Source organism: Theobroma umbraticum, unplaced genomic scaffold (assembly GCF_002168275.2).
Source record: "Theobroma umbraticum cultivar Fairchild unplaced genomic scaffold, ASM216827v3 scaffold_147.0, whole genome shotgun sequence".
Lineage (NCBI taxonomy): Eukaryota > Viridiplantae > Streptophyta > Magnoliopsida > Malvales > Malvaceae > Theobroma > Theobroma umbraticum.
The window spans coordinates 3,942,826-3,962,307 of record NW_018397259.1 but is presented as its reverse complement, the minus strand read 5'-3'; the positions used below and the strand labels follow the sequence as shown (position 1 = coordinate 3,962,307).

The 19,482-nt window shown below is 32.7% G+C and overlaps 3 protein-coding genes and 1 pseudogene across 3 annotated transcripts in view; 2 read left to right on the top strand and 2 right to left on the bottom strand.

The window, feature by feature from the left end:
• Window positions 1–1,226: 1,226 nt before the first annotated feature.
• On the bottom strand, window positions 1,227–6,702 carry LOC110415422 (serine carboxypeptidase 1-like). The gene is made up of 14 exons (XM_021427079.2): window positions 6,238–6,702; window positions 5,929–6,065; window positions 4,368–4,444; window positions 3,988–4,110; window positions 3,660–3,762; window positions 3,529–3,566; window positions 3,335–3,436; window positions 2,888–2,965; window positions 2,563–2,808; window positions 2,336–2,401; window positions 2,125–2,246; window positions 1,882–1,995; window positions 1,767–1,812; window positions 1,227–1,534 (listed from the first exon to the last, which is right to left on the bottom strand). The coding sequence occupies exons 1-14, from the start codon at window positions 6,369–6,371 to the stop codon at window positions 1,451–1,453; spliced, it is 1,470 nt and encodes a 489-aa protein (XP_021282754.1). The 5' UTR covers window positions 6,372–6,702; the 3' UTR covers window positions 1,227–1,450.
• A 2,573-nt stretch (window positions 6,703–9,275) lies between these two features.
• LOC110414819 (uncharacterized) lies at window positions 9,276–11,328 on the top strand (annotated as a pseudogene).
• Window positions 11,329–12,645: 1,317 nt separating this feature from the next.
• On the bottom strand, window positions 12,646–17,098 carry LOC110415424 (transmembrane protein, putative (DUF2358)). Its single transcript, XM_021427082.2, has 5 exons — window positions 16,829–17,098; window positions 14,680–14,906; window positions 13,938–14,018; window positions 13,202–13,552; window positions 12,646–12,889 (listed from the first exon to the last, which is right to left on the bottom strand). The coding sequence occupies exons 1-5, from the start codon at window positions 17,001–17,003 to the stop codon at window positions 12,788–12,790; spliced, it is 936 nt and encodes a 311-aa protein (XP_021282757.1). The 5' UTR covers window positions 17,004–17,098; the 3' UTR covers window positions 12,646–12,787.
• Window positions 17,099–18,547: 1,449 nt separating this feature from the next.
• LOC110414813 (zinc finger (MYND type) family protein / programmed cell death 2 C-terminal domain-containing protein) overlaps window positions 18,548–19,482 on the top strand; it is a gene marked incomplete at its 3' end in the record, with an annotated part of 3,698 nt that continues 2,763 nt past the window's right edge. Inside the window, exons 1-2 of the mRNA XM_021426225.2 lie at window positions 18,548–18,963; window positions 19,078–19,161. Of these exons, the coding sequence (XP_021281900.1) occupies window positions 18,739–18,963; window positions 19,078–19,161 (309 nt within the window). The remainder of the gene's footprint in view (window positions 18,964–19,077; window positions 19,162–19,482) is intronic.

Here is a 19,482-nt window from a genome sequence, read left to right as displayed (position 1 = left end):
AGAAATGAGAGTACATTCCCTACAATATGTCTAATTAAATTATATTACAGTGTTTGTTTTATAACAAATTATTATAATTTAAAATTGCAATGCAATCACATTACAGTTAAAGGATGTAATGTAATTATAGTCCAAAATTAATGTAATCACATTATATTGCACTTTTTAATATAATTAAAGATATTTTTACCTTTCAACTTTATTACTTTGTTAAAAATATTTTCTAATATTATAATTAAATAAAAAATATTAAAATAAAATATATAATATAAGAATTAGAAATTAAAATGAAATAAAATATAAGAAATTAAAATTTATATAATATAGGTAAAAGAAATTAAAATAAAGTACATAATATAAAATATTATATTAAAAAATAAAAACAAAATATAGAAGATTATAATAAGAGATGAAAATAAAATATATGACATTAAAAATATATTTAAGAGATGATATTATATAAAAATTAATAATATAAAATATAAGTATATTAAATTTATATTTTAATAAATAAGGGTACTTTTAAAAATTAATATTACATTCTCAGTAAAATATTATCTTGTCAACCACTGCTTAGATTTTTTTTTTGACACATATCCATTAATTTGTAATTGAGTCACTCAATAAATTAACATAATAATTACTAAATAAATACGTGTCATATTTGTAAAATTGCTTGCTTGTGTGAGAAATTATATAAAAAAGGTCCTTCCTAACAGTGCATGTCGGCTGTAAACCCTATAAATCAGGATGTGACACATAATTAAAAGTTGCATGAATATATTTCTTAATAATAATTGTCACACATAAATGAAAAGTGTGAATTAATAAGCATATGTGGCAACTTTTAATTAACATGTAACATCTTAATTTGTCGACTTTGTGATTGATGGGGTAGGAAGAATCCTTTAATAATTTCTTCGTTGTCGGAATTTAAAAATATCAGGACAATGGCAAAATAATGCCATTGGATTTTTATCTCTTACAGAAAGAAATTGAAAAGATCACCTATAATTTGATATCCCTTCAATTGTTATTGTATTTGATTTGACCATTATAAGTTTCAACACCAGAAATAATCGCAAAAGTACTATAAATCATATCTAGTTTGGTATGATATTAGGTTTTGTTATTAAAAAACTAAATTAGTATAAAACCCAATTAAATTAATATTACCATTAATCTAAATCATTGTATAAAATAAAAAAAAATAAACATTTAATATGTAGGCACGAATGAGTAATTTTTAAAAAAATTTAATATAAGATATTGAGTAATTGAATCAAATCAAACTGAAAATTAAAAGCTGTTTTCATTCATTCCCTTTCGTTTTATTTTATTTATACCCACAACAAAAAAATTAAACCTTTCTAGCACATGCATTGTGTCCAATAGCAAGAGATGAAAAATGGAAGGGTATTTTTCCTGAGGAAGAAAACTATCTTTGATGTCATATTGGTTTCCGATCCAACCATCGTTTATAGAAGTCTAATGCTTCCTTTGGCTTGTATTCAGGGACCGTATGTCCTGCACCCTGCACCAAGGAATTGTTTTGTAATAGCTGAATTTCAGAATTTTATATTCAGAAACAATAGAATTGCTGACAAATCATACTAGAGATTGATTGTCTGCAAGAAGAAAGCCTCAGCCATTAGAACTTGGGTATGTATTTTGAAAGTCTCGAGTTTGGATTTTGAAATAATCCGATAAGATTTATAGGAGGAGAAAGAACTACCAAATGAAAGGATAGAGATTGATTGTCAAACCTTGATAGTTAGAAAGGTGATGTTATGGTCATATCCTTGCAAGTACCTGCAGCAGTGAACCCATTGTATGAATATGATTTTATTCAGTCACCGACAGATCTGAAAGGCTACTTACCCAGCAACTTGGCCATTAGAAAACCATGATCTCCATTGAATTGTTGTCTTATATCCAAGTGACTTTGTCCAGGCTTGGCTCCCAGTGTATGGCACACACATGTCATGGTCTCCACTGAATGTACAAAGTAAAAAGAAAGAAAAAACACAACCCAGCTAGTTCGTTCAAAATGCTACTTAGAACAGAAGCAAACAGAAAGCCTTGTTGACATCTAAATAGTGCACACTAGCATAATTAAAATACCTGAAAATAAGTGCGCGATAACCATCAGATGTAAGGGTTTTATGGTAAGGAATCATACTTCCAGCATCATGATCATAGCTAATTCTGTCTGTACATAACTCCCACGGACCAGCTACATTTTCCTATTCATTAATTAATATATGAGATTATGAAATATGAAATAGGGTAAGTAATCTCAAGTATAGACATAGGATGGGGCAGATTTATTTACTGGTTCTGCATGAATTGCCTTCCTAACTGCTGCATCGTTTAGCCATGCTGTTGCAACTTCATCGTTCTGTCAGTACATAAGGTAGCAAAACTTCATCGTTTAAAGGTGTATGAATCATAAACGACAACTAATTAAGAAGGGACCTTGTTGAGACAAATTACGTTAACATCATTATATTTAGAGAAATATAATGTCACTGTTTCAAACAAATGATTAAAATAACTTACAGTACATGCTACTTGCAGCTTGTTTGCTGCTAGTTCAGGCCATAAAGGGACAATGCCATCCTTAACTGGTGCCCGAAAAGGCCAAGCACGACCAAACATCCTCGTTCTCACTGCAAGAGGCCTCTCTGTAGCTCCTAATTTCTGGAAGCTAACTGGCAAGCTTGTGTTTCCTTTTGAGTCTTGTTGTCCAATCGGGTCATGATAGCAAGGTTCAAGAATGTCATAAATATTTAGGCCGGCAATTGCCTAAAGTGTTGACATCCAATTAGAAATGACTAAGGGACATTCTTTCAAAAATCCAACTTGAAATTGGTCTGTATCTCACCTTGTAAACCTTTTCAAGATTTTCATCACAACTTTTAGTTGGCTTAGAATAGTTGCTTCCACAAGCGGCTACAACTTCCTGCATCACAACAATTGTGCATTAACTCGAGTAAATTTTTAAGATTCAGCGGCCTTAAATCTTCTACAAGATTTGATAACATCACCAAATACATTACGCAAGATGGTTATTGCTCAAAATCAAAGTGCTAATTGTTTAAAGAAAAATAACATCTGAGCTTGACCAGTGGACAAGTATTGATGTACTGGATAAGTAAAGTTGCTGTCCTTAAGGGATCGACGAGGGAGGGTAAAACAAGTGTTGAAAGTTGGTTGAGATTTGTTAAAACAAAACCCAAATTTCTTGATTAGGCTGGCCAAACATCTATTAGCAGGATTAATATATATATATATATATATATATGCAAGTGTTCCAATTACTTCCACCTACCTCAAAGATGTCGTCTGAAATTAGGGCCATCCCATGTGCAAATGGGACGAGAGCATTCTCATCAAAAACAGAGCCTGTCACCCCATTTCCCACCATGTAACCCTGCATTTGGAAATTTCTGAATTCTAAATTGTTTGTTCAAAAGTTAATCTTTTTCCTAGAGACTGGCTGTCAAGATGGCATATAAAATATACCTCGAAATTGATTCTGGGCTTTGCACCAGCATTGATTCCTAAAGTACAAGCAGAAGGTAAAAAATTAGCATAGTAACAACTCCAACATAGGTCAACATGGAAGGTAATAGTATATTATCAGCAGGAAATACCTTTCACCACTTCAGAAGCAAGAGTGGGCACATAAATTCCTGCATAAGACTCTCCTGCGATATAAAATGGATTGCCAACAAACTCCGGATAGAGAGCGAACCACTACTCCAAAGAGAACAAGTTAGTTTAACAAACTTAATTTTTCATTAACCTTGGCACATTTCTTTAACTTGATAGATGTATGGCAGCATCAAATGGTAGATGAGGACTTATGGCTTTAATCCTTCCCCACATTTTGTATTGCTAAAAATTTATCAATATTCTAAACCATATGGGGGAAAAAAGAAATACTATCTAGTTATATGAATCATCCTTGAACATAAATACCTTGAGGAGGAAGGCCTGTGTATCAGCTGCAGTCTGCCGGTCTCCTGTTATGTATGTGCTTGTATTTTTAGAGTAAGAGAAGCCCACACCAACTGGAGAATCCAAGTAAATAATATTTGAAACCTGGAAAATGCTAAAGATGATTAACAAAACCATGCATCCACTAGAGAAAGCTGAGATAAAAGAAAAAAGCTCATATAAGGGGGAAATTAATTAATAGCACAATGAATGTCCAGTTCATGGGGAAAAGTTTGTAGAATTAACACGTATTGGTTTTGAACATCAAAGTTACTACGATTAAAAACTTTGGTTTAAGGAGAAAATATATGATGCAAAAGTAATTAAGTTTACTTTAAAGGGTATGCCATGCTGTGCCTGACCTTAGACCAACTGTATGGATTGAGATGAAGTGTGGGCAGGCTTCCTTCGGGTTTTCCCTCTTGAAAATTAAAAGGACCTGCATATATATATATATATATATATATATATATTTCAATGAAACATCCTCTTCTCAATGAGTATGGTTAGAAGAAAAGAAATCTTATATTATGAAATTATGTATTGTTACAAAAGTGAATAAAATATATACATACAAAGCCAATTTTAGTCATAGTCTAACTCTAACCAATTACCTTAGACTTCTTCATATGTTTTTTTTAAAAAAAGAATACACTAGTGAATATATACTGAACTCTCTTAATAGCCACTGAATATGAAAATAGTGTAGTCAAAAGCTAAACAATCTCACTTTTTAAGTTTTTACTACATAAAGATCAAATGTAAAAATAATATCTAAAACTCAAAAATTTTGTAGTGACATGCATCAAATTAAAACTTTGCTGCCTATGCAAGCAAAGGGTCCTATTGATAATTCACAAAAGAGAAGCATATATATATAAGTATCAAAATTGCTTAAATTAAGTTCTACTCAAAATTCACCAAATTCAAACAATGTGTAGTTCTCCATTAGTATATAAACTCAAAGTGCAGCTTACTTAAAAGTGTTAACAAGCTGCCTTCGAATTGAGATGGGGAAACTATATTTTGTCATATTGTGGTAGGTGACTAGGTGCAGTGTCAAAAATCATAAACAAACAAACCGAAGTCCTCTTGCTCTCAAGGCTCAGCTGCCAGCCTAATGCAGATGGAATAGATGGATTCTAAAGCATTAATTGATCGAGAGCAGTCTTTTCAAAATTTGAGGAATTAATGCGGTAAGTCACTGAGCTTTCTCTATATACATACACACTGAACAGCAAATAACCAGCTGTCGCTGATAAAAGAAAATTTCACCAGACATGTATAAACCAAGAACAACTGAAAGGTCACATTTGCGTATCTATATAAAATTGTGGTTACCCTTTTTCCTCCTATCTTCATTTCTTATCTCAAAGTTATACTATAACCAATTAATTTCTAAAACTAAGGAAAACAAATATGTCATGCAAAGGTACTAACTAGTTTAACTGATATAGCTGATTATATATATATATATATATATATATGTGTGTGTGTGTGTGTGTGTGTATCAAGAATAGAGTAAATAACATAATTGGTTTGTGAAATTCTCATTATTTTTTAAATTTATTTAAATTTTATAATATAAACAAAATTTATCACATGTATATACACTTAAGTTTAACGAGGTTAATTTATTGTATTTAGAACGGACATAGATAAATTTGAAAAAAAATTTAAAAGATTGTAAATGAAAATGAGATGTTGCCAAAAGATTTGGTACTAGTGATGCAATTTATCCCAAAAATATTAGATAAAGAAGAGTATGTAGAGCATTATACAGTTTTTTCTTTTGGCGTACCGCGTACTTACTGGAGGGCTGACTGATGAGTTCAGTTAATATGGGAAACAAAGTCAAGTCCTAGCTATTGTAAATGTAGCCTAGGTATTAAATAAAAGAACAAGTGGTCTACGAGTGAGTACCATGTTCATAAACAAATCCATCAAAGCTAGAGCATCCTGGTCCACCATTCAACCACAAAACAACTGGATCCTTGGAAGGGTTTCTTTCTGAAACGACGAAGTAGTAGAAGAGATTCTTCTCATCTACCTTCACATATCTGCAGATTCAATCCCTTCATTTTTTATTCAGAAACTCATAGAAAACGATATACTAGCAGAAAACCTGAGAGGGTCTACTTTCTATCAATGCACATGCTCTGACTTCGATCACTTAGCCATATACAGAGAGAGAGAGATAAACAGAAATTAAGATAAGAAAAGATTTGTTACCCTGAGTAGTGTTTGGATGGGAAAACACCATTGAAGCCTGGTAGTTGAGTTACGAGTGAGCCATTTTGAACAGCTTCAATGAATGCACAACTGAAAAGCATGCAAAATGATATGACAAAAAGCATCTTATCCATGTCGACCCCGATGCTAAAAAGCCCTGAAAACCTCCTTTTTATTATCAATAAGAGAATTATGAATAAATATACTATGATTGAACCTCAAACATAAGACTATAAGAGAGAGACAGGGAGAGAGAGAAAAACAAAATAAAAAAAAAAAGAGAGAAAGAAGTGTTTATCAAAGTGCTTAGTGATTGGCAAAAAAGGCCAGGAAGAAAATGGAGAAATGAATTCACTGATAGGGAAACGAAAGGAGCTTTGTCTTTGGAATATTAAATGGAAAGGCAAACAAGAAGGGGTTGGCACTCGGACGAGGAGAGGAAATATAATGGTAGAAAAAGGAAGGGATAACTGTGTCTAAATCAAAGGAGAGAAACCTTTTTGGCCAATCCCTTTCCACCAATCATAACCTTCCAATATAGCTAGCTAATTATAACATTTATTTGGGGCTAATGCACAGAAGGTAAGGATCTTGACTTGTTTGGAATTTTAGTAGAAAAAATTCGATATTTTCCATATATTTTGTTTTTAGCATGTAGGGAAATTGGATATTTATTTCGTGCCTTGGGCTGCATTTTCTTGTGAACAAATGAAATCCATCAAGAAAGACAAAAGAAGGGGATTTTAACTGGCAATAAGGGGGAGTCAATGGCAGAGGCAATCAAAGGCAAATGATGAGGGGGAGGGGCGTGAATTCCAAGGAGGTTCATAGCGGGGTCCACTTCTTTCTTTCCTTGTTTTTTAAATTTATTTATTTTTTTTCCACTTTTTGAGTTCCTCAACCTCCATTTTGGTTTTTTCTGCCTTTTCTGGAGTTGGGGAATTGGGATAATTTCAAGTGCTTTGGAGACCACTGAAACTTGGACTGCTCCAACTAGTAGACTGCATCTCTCATTATATAACTTTATCATCTTTCAGATTAATACCACATAAGTTTAATGGATTAAGTTTGCTTTTATGTCCCGTTTTTATAAGTATAATATTTTAAAAAAATTATTTTTTAAGAATTTCAATAACTTCCACCAACGTTGCTAGTAGCCCTCGAAACTTAAGATCTCTAAAATCTCAAGAAAGATGATAAGTGCATTTAAAAAATTTTATTATTTGTTACGTTTAATTAAATTTTTTTTATTTTATATTAAATAAAAAATAAATTTTTTAATTAATTTTTAAGTTAATTACATGGTCACGTTGACAACTAAATAACCGTGTTTTAAAATATAAGAAAAAGTGTTAAGAAATTAAAAAATTTTATTTTCAGTGTTTATTTACTAATGGAGTGAATGGTGCTAATGACTCTTTATCTATATAAAATTTACAAGATAAAAGATAATGCTTAAGAATTTAATTTGGATGGATAATATTTATATTAAATTTTAATATTAATTCAATCTAATCAACATCTAAATTTATATATATAATTAAATATAAAAATTCAAGTCAAATTACACTCCTATATTTGACTTGTTGGACTACTGTTTGGTTTGACTAATTAACTTGATTTGAACTTTTGGGCAATGATATTCACACATTTATTCATTACAAATTATTAGTTATAAAAATTTATTTAGTATAAAATAAAAATTTAAGAACTTGATTGAATACAACAAAAGGATACAAATTTATCTAAAATTTTTTTAATAGTTCATGAGTTTTTTAAGTATTATGTCTTGTTTTTTTATATATTTTGAGAATTTTAAAATTTTACAAACTCAAATGTGATGAATTTAAAAATTTATTTCCATTCATAAAAAAAAAATTGCTCAATTAATTTTAAATTGAATGTTTACTTTTCAAATGGTGCCAATTAAATTTTAAAAATATGTATTTTGTTCTTTAGCTCGCAAGCTTTTATCCTTAAAAGAATTCAAACTTGAAAAAAATAAATAAATTGAAGGCCCATTCAATTAAATTTTAGAGTCCACACATAAAGTTAATATGTCAATGAAATCACACTTGAAAAAATATTTTTCATTTTAAAAAATGTAGATAGAGAGAGTGTTGAAGGCCCATTCATGTCTGACCAATCCAAATTCACTGAAATAAACTTGCACTTCCAATTTGATTTAAAATTAAATTGGTTTTGCTTTTTTTAAAAAAATATTAAGTATAATTAAAAATTATTGCAAACTATATATATATATATGTGGAGCTTACTTTTATTTTTACTAATATTTATTCTCACGTGCAACTTATTATTATTTTTATTCATTTTTAAATTTAAATTATATACAAAATACAAATGTATTAAAAATATAAAGTTAATTGTTTATAAAAAATCATAAGTAAACGATAATTATATAAAAATGATAATTAATGTTTCAGTTGTATATAATTGAAATTTTATAATGTTAATTTAAAAGTTTTATTTAATAAAATTAAAATTCAATACAAATAAATTCTTATAAATCTTATTAATATTTACAAAACAATCTAAACTTGAACTGAATATGAAATTCAGATTACCCAACAGTTCGGACTAATGGAGCGGGTCAATTGGGTCAGGATTTCAAGGTTTGAATCCAAGCAAGCATAGTACAATATAAGTTGGCCCGACCCCCGGTTTGAAATGGAGCGGGTCAATGGGGTAGAACTTGGAAGTTAATTGGAGCGTCGTGCAACCGCCAAGCAGCTGAAGGAGAATCGGAGCTTTGCATTTGTTTGGTGACGATGATGAGGGTTTGGAGAAGCGCTTCTCTTTCTTCGTCTTCTTCTTCTTCTTCTTCTTTTCCCTTTGTTCCTCTTCAACACTTGGAATTGGGTAACCTCAAATCTGCCTGTTCTCTTCCCTTCTTGTTGTTGAATTCTCTTGCTGTTTTAAATAAGAAAAGGGCTCTCCGTTATTTCCACAACTCTTATTTCTCTACTACCCATTGGAAGAAATCCCAGTATGTGTTTCATAAAATTGATGATGCCTTAAACAAGTATGATCAGATGGTCGATACGCATCCACGTCCTTCTCTTGTGGAATTTAGACGATTAGTAGCGGCCATTGTTAGAATGAAGCATTACCCTCCTGCCGTTTCTCACATTAGACAAATGGAATTACTAGGAATTCATCCTAATGAATACACTCTCAACATCTCGCTTAATTGTTTTTTACCGCATGCATCGAATGGATTTCGCGTTTTCTGTTGTAGGGAAAATGTTGAAGTTAGGTCTTCAACCAAGTATCGTAACATCCTCCACTTTGATCAATGGACTCTGCATTGTAGGTGAAGTAGCTCAAGCTGTGAGGTTGTTTGATGACATGGTTAGGGAAGGATATAAGCCTAATTTAATCACTTACAATGCCTTAGTGAATGGTCTTTGTAAAATAAGTGACACTAATGGGGATATTAGAATGCTATAGATTATGGAAGAAAGAGGCTGTTCGCCTCATATTGACAGCCTTTGTAAAGACAAGCGTGCAACCGAGGCCTTGAAGCTTTTCTCGGAAATGAGAGGTCAAGGCATTCCACCAACTGTTGTCACTTATACTTCCTTAATTCATGCTATGTGTACTTCATGTCAGTGGAAGGAGGTTACAAGATTATTGAATGAAATGGTGGCCAACAATTGCAAACCAAATGTCTGTCACATATAACATTTTGGCTGATGCGCTTTGTAAAGAGGGCAGGGCATTAGAGGCTCAAGATATTGTTGAAGAAATGATTCAAAAAGGTGTTAAGGCTGATATAGTTACATATAAGTGGTTTTTAATATTTTATAATGTAATGTGATTACAAGTAATATGATTGTAGGAAAAATAACATTACAGTGTTTGATATGCAAGCAAAATAATAATTAAAATGTAGAAAAAATAATATTGCAGCATTTGATTTACAAGTACTTTATTAGGAATGTAATGTTAATTTTTAAAATTACGCTTAGTTATTAAAATACAAGTTTAATATATTTATATTTTTTATTATTAATTTTTATATAATATTATTTCTTAAATATATATTTTTAATGTTATATATTTTATTTTTATTTATTATTATAATCTTATATATTTTATTTTTATTTTATAATATATTTTTTATATTATATATTTTATTTTAATTTATTTTACTTATATTATATAAATTTTAATTTTTATATTTTATTTTATTTTATTTTTTGATTTTTATATTATATATTTTATTTTAATTATAATAGTATAAAATATTTTTAATAAGGTAATAAAATATTCATTGATGGATGGATACTGTTTCCAAGGTGAAATGGATGAGGCTAGAAAACTTCTGAATTTTCTGGTTACGAGTGGTTGTGCTCCGAATGCTATTATCTACAACATCGTGGTCAATGGATATTGTAAAGCTAGAAGGATAAATGAGGCAATGGAACTTTTTCGTGAAATGACTCAAAATGGGTCAATCCCTTACAATGCTCGTGGTGGTATGTTAATGTCACTGATAGGGAGACTTTCGGCCGCACAAGATCTTTGCAAAGAAATGAGTGCTTATGGCTTAGTACCAAACATGTTGACTTACTCCGCCTTGTTAGACGGCCTATGCAAGCATGGTCATATTAATGATGCATTGGGACTTTTTCATGTAATGCAGAACAGTGGATTGGAACCTGACATTGTCCACTATAGTATCTTAATTATTGGCTTGTGTCAAGTTGGGCAACTCAAAGTTGCAAGAAAATTATTTTGTGCACTCAACACTCAAAAGGATTACACCCTAATGTCTACACTTACAATATAATGATCAAATGGCTTTGTAAGGAAAGGCTACCAAATGAAGCATATGAGCTGCTTAGGAAAATGGAGGTGGATGGTTGCATGCCTAATAGTTGCTCCTATAATACAATGATCAAAGGATTTCTCGAAAACAATGATGTATCTAGGGCATCAGAAATTCCACATGAAATGGTACACAAAGGATTTTCTGCAGATGTGTCCACAGCAGCCACGGTAGTGGAACGATTGATTAGTGATTCAACTGGTGAATCTTTTTGTGCTCTAGTTCAGAAACGGTGAAGGCTATCAAAATGTTAATACTAGTGATTTTTTTCTCAGCCAACATCAGTGCAATAAAGGCAAATAAGTTTTATAACCTCTAAGCTGTGACTGATTCTATCCTTATAAATTGAGGAAGAAGGCAGAATTTTACTCATTGATTATGCATTGTGCAGCCTGCAGGTACTCTTATTAAATTGAGGAAAAAGGCTGATTTGGCGTTATGCAGTCTGCAGTGGAGCTCTACATCTCTGTCCGAAGCAGGTATTATGGCTCTTGCTGTAATTGTTTTGTTATATCATCTGCAAAGAATGCAATGCAAGCATGAAAGACATACAGCCAGGTTTGAGATATTCGAATCTGCGAGTGTTTGTTATGCATCTGGATAATTCACCAAGTTAATTCTACTATAGCCTTCTTGAGGCTCAAATCAAAAGTCTTTTCTTGTAAATCCAACAAGCTTATAGTGGCCTAAAGGTGCTTTATAAGTGCATCAATAGCCATTCTTCCTGGGTCTGTTGCACTGTTTTGCATGCATTTACTGATTTTCAGAATTTGGGTTGAATGGTAGAATTTATCAACCAGAGTTTGCAATTAGCTGGGCAAAAATGGTATGTTTTACTCACTTACCTAAAAAGGGAAGTAAGAAAAAGGAGAGGATGAGATGTATTTATGTGACTGCATTGCGCATGTGCACACTTATACACTCTTTAACCTTCCATCCTCCTTGCTTTCATAGTAATCATGTTTATGCTTATATTAACATGTGTCATGTAAGCATGTTAGAATTACTAAACATAGTAACATGGCACTTTCTTCTTTAGTTTTAGTATATTTTCCTTTGAACCTAATTTAATAAATAACTTTTTTGTTACAACGAAAAGAAAAATCAATAAAGGAAAGGAGTTAAAACTTTCTTTGCATCTTCATACACACTTTGTCTCATCATGCCCTTCCTTAACCGTGTCACTCCTGATGAACAACACTAACGACGATTACAGAAATACAATTATTGGAAAGATTGGATTCAAATAGTTAAAACAAGTATGGATAATATGGGGAAATAATATGAAAATCTTATAGAGTAAAAGTTTTCAACATTAGTAAGTAGTTTATGGCTTCCTCTTTTAGTTGGAACGGTCGAGTCTCTAGACCCGCAACGACAGCTACAATACTCTTGACAAATATAGGAAATAAATTTGATTATCAATTGCAACAGCTTATATTCAGTTCTGCCATAGAAACAATGAGGCACTCCTAAGCACATTCATTATCTAATGTCTTGAATCCTTCAAATAAATGAGCAAGAGAGTAAGCAATTAACAGGGAAAGTTAAGCTCACTCTGAATGCTGTTCCAGATTTTTAATTGAACATCGTTAATATATTCTATAATCAGTATCTATTGGTATGACAATATAAAAAACTGATAATTACAATGATAGGTTCAAATAATGAATGAGGATTGTAGGAAGATGAGTATTACAAGGTTGTTCTCAGGAACTGTACCACAAAATAGAGAACTGCCAGAAACAAAGCAATTTGGTACACATCTCTTTGGAATCCATCGTCCCTTTGAAAGAACTGACATCAGAAAATGATAATGCAGCATGTTAATAAGAAGGTAAGAGAATGAATGTATGCATGACTAAATGCTCAAAGATCTTAAAATTGGAAACATTTATCTAAATTGCAATCAAGAATCTCTGAAAAGACTTTTTGCACCCGCTGAACAAGGTTACTATCTTATATACTATATGTGTAAAAGATAGTGAGAAAAGTTCTACACAGTTGAATGCAGCTTAATAATTTAAGGAAAACATCACGTTATTTTTTGTCATTTGTAAAGAAAAATCAAGATGGAAGCTGTAGGTAGCCTTTACTGCAAGAACTCACCTTAGTTGGATCACCAGAAGGGTCTGGATAAACCTCCAAGTTCTCTTGCTTGGAAGAAAAACGAGTTGACAAGTCCTTGGCTCCATCTGCCAAGTCCTTCCCTGCCTCAATTGTAGCAAAGAGATGACGAGATGTCCAGAAAAATGCCTGAGCAATGACTGATGAAGAGGATAAATCCCAGAACTCTTCATGCTCAATCACCTGGCCACTAATCTGGTTCAATGTGAATTGTGAATTGACTCTTATTATCAGATCTCCACCTATGCTAGCAAGAAAAGATTTAGGCTTTCCTTGTATTGTCCATTTGATGCTGAGTACACTGGTTGATAGCATCACCATTTCTTGCACTTTCTGCAGTAGTAGGACAACAACAATAAAAAAAAAATGGATGAAATCAGTGCAAATAACATAGTTACTGATGGCATGTTAGGATAAAACAGCTCAAAAGCATAAAAAGGAATAAATAAGCAACCAACGGAATTAAACTTCAGACTCGCTTCTAGCCAATGATCACTTAAAATGATCAACTTGAAGTTGAAGGCAGTGTGTATGCTATAAATGCATCAGGCAAAGCTATCAAACTACAAGTCACTGCATTAACACGACAAGTACAGCCACAAAGTTATGAGAGAAAGGGAGAGGCAGTGCTGCAGTGTACAGGTGGTCATGCTATGATACTAAGAAAACTCACTAATTCTATCAAGGACTAAAACAAATCAGTTTATATAAACCTTACCACAGAGGGGTTTTCCAGAGCACCAGTTATCCAAAGTGGTCTCTTGTACTTGTCACGACCAGTAAAACTTCTGACTGGATCCTGCATTACAATTGTGTCATGTATAAACTTAGATATTATTGGCCTCACTATTAACATATTGACAAGAAACACCATCTTCATATCTCATTGCTGGCTAGCACTTAAGGTCTTTTTCTTTTTTTCTTTTTTTTTTATCAGAAAGTAAAGTTGATTTTTTGCTGGTTTGGTAAGGCCAGGTCCCAAAGTAGACTTTATGGAAATTTGAAGCGGATAATGATTTCCAAATAACCATAGCTATGACCAATTACTATGCTTCTTCTTAAGTTTCAAAGATAAGCCATAATCGTGTTTACATAAAAGGTAAAAGAAACTCAATAGACAACAGATGAAAGAGATAAGTGATGGCAAAGAGGGGGATTTTCATTGAATATTCAAGAAATGTTTCAATGAAAAGGAAAATAAAAGAGCATTAATCACTTTTTGGTTAAACCTTTATCCCCATCCCCCTCTCTTCCAGAAAGAATGTAAAAAGGGTTTTGAACCAAATGTAAGTCCTGATCTTCCAAAGAGAAAATAAACCCAAAAAAAGGTCCTGCACCTAATGATAGTTGGGATTAAGTATTCCATTCAGAAAAAGGAGCAGCTGTAGTAAAACGTTTAAGCTAGAATCTTCAGAAGATCAAGTTATGCAGTGAATTCTGCAAAGAGGTCACATAAGCACCTTGTATTTGACAGATACTGCATATGTTCCTAGTGCACGATTGCCTTCTCTTAGCTCTAGAATATCACGTACTAGTTGTCTTGCTGTTGATTCCACCAAGGGGCTACTAATGCATTCAAACTCGTCACAAAGCTCACCAAAGTCCATCCCATCAACTATCTTATCACCTTCTGTTCTCTCAATGGTAGAATCAGCAGATACTTCAGTCCTGCTTGACTCATTCATAACTGCAAGACATCAGAATCAATCTGGTCATGTTTTATTACATAAAAACAGCTTAAATTGCAGATAAGACATTGACATAAGGCGTTACTTGTGACAAGAACCTTAAAGAATCATTTTTAGTGTATGAGAATATTAGGTTTAGCAATATTGCAACTGTTGCTCCCTGAATTGATACGGCAAAGTCCCAATGGGCAGGGGTTGAATAAGCATGGTAATCAATGCTTAGATCTTATGCGCAGAATATTTTTGTTTAAAGCAAGTTAGATTTTATAGTAACCTATGACTGAATGAATAACCAAGAAGATGAAAAAGAAAATAGAAGGTAAACATAAAAGAGAGTCCCAATTGGAAACTCCCTGACATCTTGGGTGGCTGAGAAAAGATACTGTTTTTCTGAAATGAATGGCTGCAAGTGAGTTGGATAAGCCGGTGGTACCAGTAAAGGATACATAGTTTGAAATTAAGATCATAAGCTCAGATATGAAGGGCAAAAGAAGAGTTTCCAATCTGGGAAAGGTAAGCTATATTACAAACTTGAGCACCAAAAGATTGTAGGCTTAATCTTTAGGTTACTCAACATAAATAAGGTTTGACAGTAAAACAAAGATAGAACAGCAGGGTCCAAGCACAAAGGATGAAAATGTTTCCTACAGTATGACAAAGGAATTTGTACAAGGAAATCCTGTTAAGGCTTAGTTTCAATTCAAGTGGACCGACTCAACCATCTGCTTTCTCTAAGCATACCAATCAATTTACCAACTCCTAAAAGGGTAAGAATTTCATTTATATTTAATGAAAAACATACTGAAAGGCCAGGCTCATTATTGATTAACTATGATCCTCAATCAACATTGATCACATCATATGGCAATGGACAAGTCTTCTGCCAGCCAATCTGTGATTGAAGCTCCTCCAGACTCTGACATAAATAATGCTTATTTCCGCAATCTGACGGACCACAAGTAAGCTTCCATAGTACAAGCACTTCCTGGCTATTTTACTAGCAAATCAACTATCAGCCAGCCTAGTAAAAGCCTAGAAGTTGGTAGCCATGCAATGTGCATGCTATTACATTTGGAGATGAAACAGAACAGGTTGCAGAATAACCTAAAAGCAAGTGTTTCAAGCATAGCATTTTTAAAATATCCATTATGCAGTTCAAAGAACTGTCTCCAGCAGACACAGAAAATACATTAACTCATCACAGTACTAAAGAATTCTGCACAGCACAGCACATACTTGATTAAAAATCAAACAAGCAATGGTCCTAAACTAACATTGACCAAAATCAAAGCAATGGTCTAATCCACCTAGTGTCAATCGGTTGTGTAAGAAAAAAGATCTTAGGAAACATATGAATTTGCAAATTTATTGTTGCATTCATCACAAATCCATGATGTCTATCTGCAAAAATGATTTTTGTTCATTATGCCAATTCTGTAATATTGAATCTATGTTAACTGAATATAGATAGAAATGTATAGATTTGTACATATCCATAAATGACATAAACTCACTTAAACACATGAAGGGTGTGTGCATACTGTCAAATTTTATGGACAATTCAACTTAAAAAACCAATTAGACATAGGCAAACTTACTGCATCCACTACATATCAGTTGCTTCCAAAGCAAATGAATACCACAGAGCAGTTTAAGGATATTTCAATGGGCAACCACACCTCTCTCGGGAAGAAAAGGTTATAATCTAGATCTTTCACAGCTTTATAAATATGCATCCGAGTTGCAAATTCAAGTGGTAATAGCCCTTCAGTGGTTATTTATCAATCTCATTCAACTGTTTCTATTCTTCGTATTTCCCTTTTAGTAGTTCTGTTCTTTCATTCTGATGACATTAGAAACAAACAGAAAACAAACAAAACAAGCAGATAAAAAGAGCACGTAAAATGTAAAAACACGGTACCTCTGAGAAGAAAAGGGTGGTGTTGGTGATGATGAGAGTGGGATTGAGAGGGGTGTACGCGGCCTTTAAGTTGCTTGGAAGAGAAAAGGCATTTGCCATTGCTGATGCTGCGGTGAATCCAGGCAGAGGCAGACGCAGTGGCCGCCAGAGCAGAGGAAACGGAAGCACCACTCATGTTTCTCTCTTTCCATTCTGTAGCAAAGCGCGTGGCCTTGCTTTCTTCAATACTTGTTTTACACTGTCTGTCTCTTGGCCTTTGTTTTTGTGACTTCAGTTTTTTCGTTTTAGTTTCTTCGGATAAGGTTTGTGTGTGTGATGATATTTTCTGTTCGTTTTTTGTCGTTTTGAGTTTAGCCACGTCCACTTGTTTCTAGTGGTCGTTAAGTCTGAGTAGGACCTATTCCGATTCTGTAGGTTTCTAGAGTTGCCAACCAGACCTTAAATTTTCACTGGGAAGGATTTATTGGGTCTGGAGTTAGATAACAAAGCATTACTCCCTTTGGAACTCCAGGCAGAATCTCTCATCTTCAACTCCAGGATGAAATAATGCTGTGTGATGATGGAGGAGGACTCAAACCGATAATGAACAATCAAACAGCTACCAGACTGCAAGAGCTACGTAGCTAGCAGCACAACCTTGGGTCTTGATAATGAATAATCATCTAGGATGCATGACAAGTATCCAGCACAACCTGGGAACAGGAATTGATTATAGTTGCCTGTATGGTTTGGAACTGGATTCCAAAGTAGCCTCATCTCGCAGGGAACCCAACCAAAAACTTGAAATTGTAGCCAGCCTTTATTTTCCTACCTACAGCACTTGGAATCCTCCAATCAAGTGGACAACCAATTGGACACAAAACACAGATATGTTCAAACATATGATAAAATCAATGAAAGAAGAAAATAGGGCATTTACATTCCAGAAAGGCATTCATGTTTGCTCTCATTTTATTTCCACTTGATCATTAAACCAAAAATGCTTGTGCTGTTGGTGACTATAGTCACACTCACACATGGCAAAATGCATATCTTTCTTTTGTTTCATGGCTCCTATTTACTCTTTTTAATATTACTATATATTACTCTTTTTTAGCTGTTGAAGGTTTTTTGTTTTAATCTTTTTCACATCAAAGCTTTTCCTCTGACAATTATATAAAATGTTGCAGTTACATGTGTTTACTTTTTTTAATATTAGAATTAGCGGTTGAAGTTTTTTATTTTAATCTTTTCCTTGGTTAATATATTTTATTAAAAAATATTATTAGGCTGTGATTAATTTCTCACTATGTAAATGGGTTATTATTAATATAAGGTTAGGGTTAGGGTTCTCTATATTTTTTAAATTTTGTGAAATATAAACTTTTGTCATTTCTACCTCAACACAATCCTTATCATCTTAACCAATTTACATCTTTTTGTAAATTAATAATTGTGATATTATTAGTTGAAACTAATTAATATTAATTGAACTATAGTGTAAACTTAATTTTTGTCAATTTTATCAATTATTTCTTTTAATAAATATTGGTAATATATTATTCAACAAGTGTTTAAATAAAAAAATTTGTTTTATACAAATGGATATTTAACGGGTTTAGATAGTTACCGTAGAATTTTTTACTATTAAAATTTAGTTTTGGATAATATTTTATAATTTTATGCAGATTTTAATTAAATTCAAATATACTAAAGGTTTAAGGTTGGGCACCTCAAAGTGAAAATTTTGTGTTCATTTTTCATATTCCTCTCTTCTTTTTTTTTTTAATTCTTTTCATCGAACGACGTAAAACGGTATCTGAACCTAATAATAAACCCTACGGTCTTTGTAAAACCCTCCTCCAGGACGCTCTTCCACCGAACATCTGATCCCAGGTTTTTGGATACAGTTTATCTTTATTTTTTCCGAGATGGATATGGATGGCAAGGAAGATTCCATGGAAGAGCTTAAGGGACTCCGAATTACTCCCCTTGACGATGACGACGACGATGATGAAGGAATTGCTGTAGATGACGACGAAGACGACGATGAAGAAGAAGAAGAAGAAGCTGTAATTCTTGGCTTTGTAGAAAAGCCTCAACACAGTTGGTCAGTTCTCCGTCAACAGTTTCCAAGCAAAGCCGGAGGCGTCCCAGTAAACATTTTGTTGCTTACCTCTATAATTGTTTTTTTGTTTTTTAATTTTGTATTTGAATAAAAGATATATGTTTTTGAGGAATTTTTATGATATTGTTAAGTTTTCATGTAGGCATGGTTGGATGCATATAATTTACCATCTGGAATGTCTTGTGCTTGTGATATATGTGGACAACCCCTGCAATTTGTACTTCAGGTATTTTTTTTTTTTTAATTTTATAGTGGAATGTAGCCGAGTCCAGCTAATACAATAATACTGCATCAGAATCGAGTTCTAGTTTAAAACTCAAATCAAAATTGAATAAATATCATTTTTTTTGTAATTTTAAATTTAAAAAAATGCTAAAGCTTGATTAGAGACTTATAGTCTGAGCCATTCATCTTGACTCATTACTTGAACTAGTTCTCATAAGTAGTTTGACTCAGTGACAACCTGTAATTATTTTCTTTTTACATGAGTTATTATTTGCTAGAGAGAGAGAGAGAGAGAAGGAGCAGAGGCGAATTTGATTTTGCT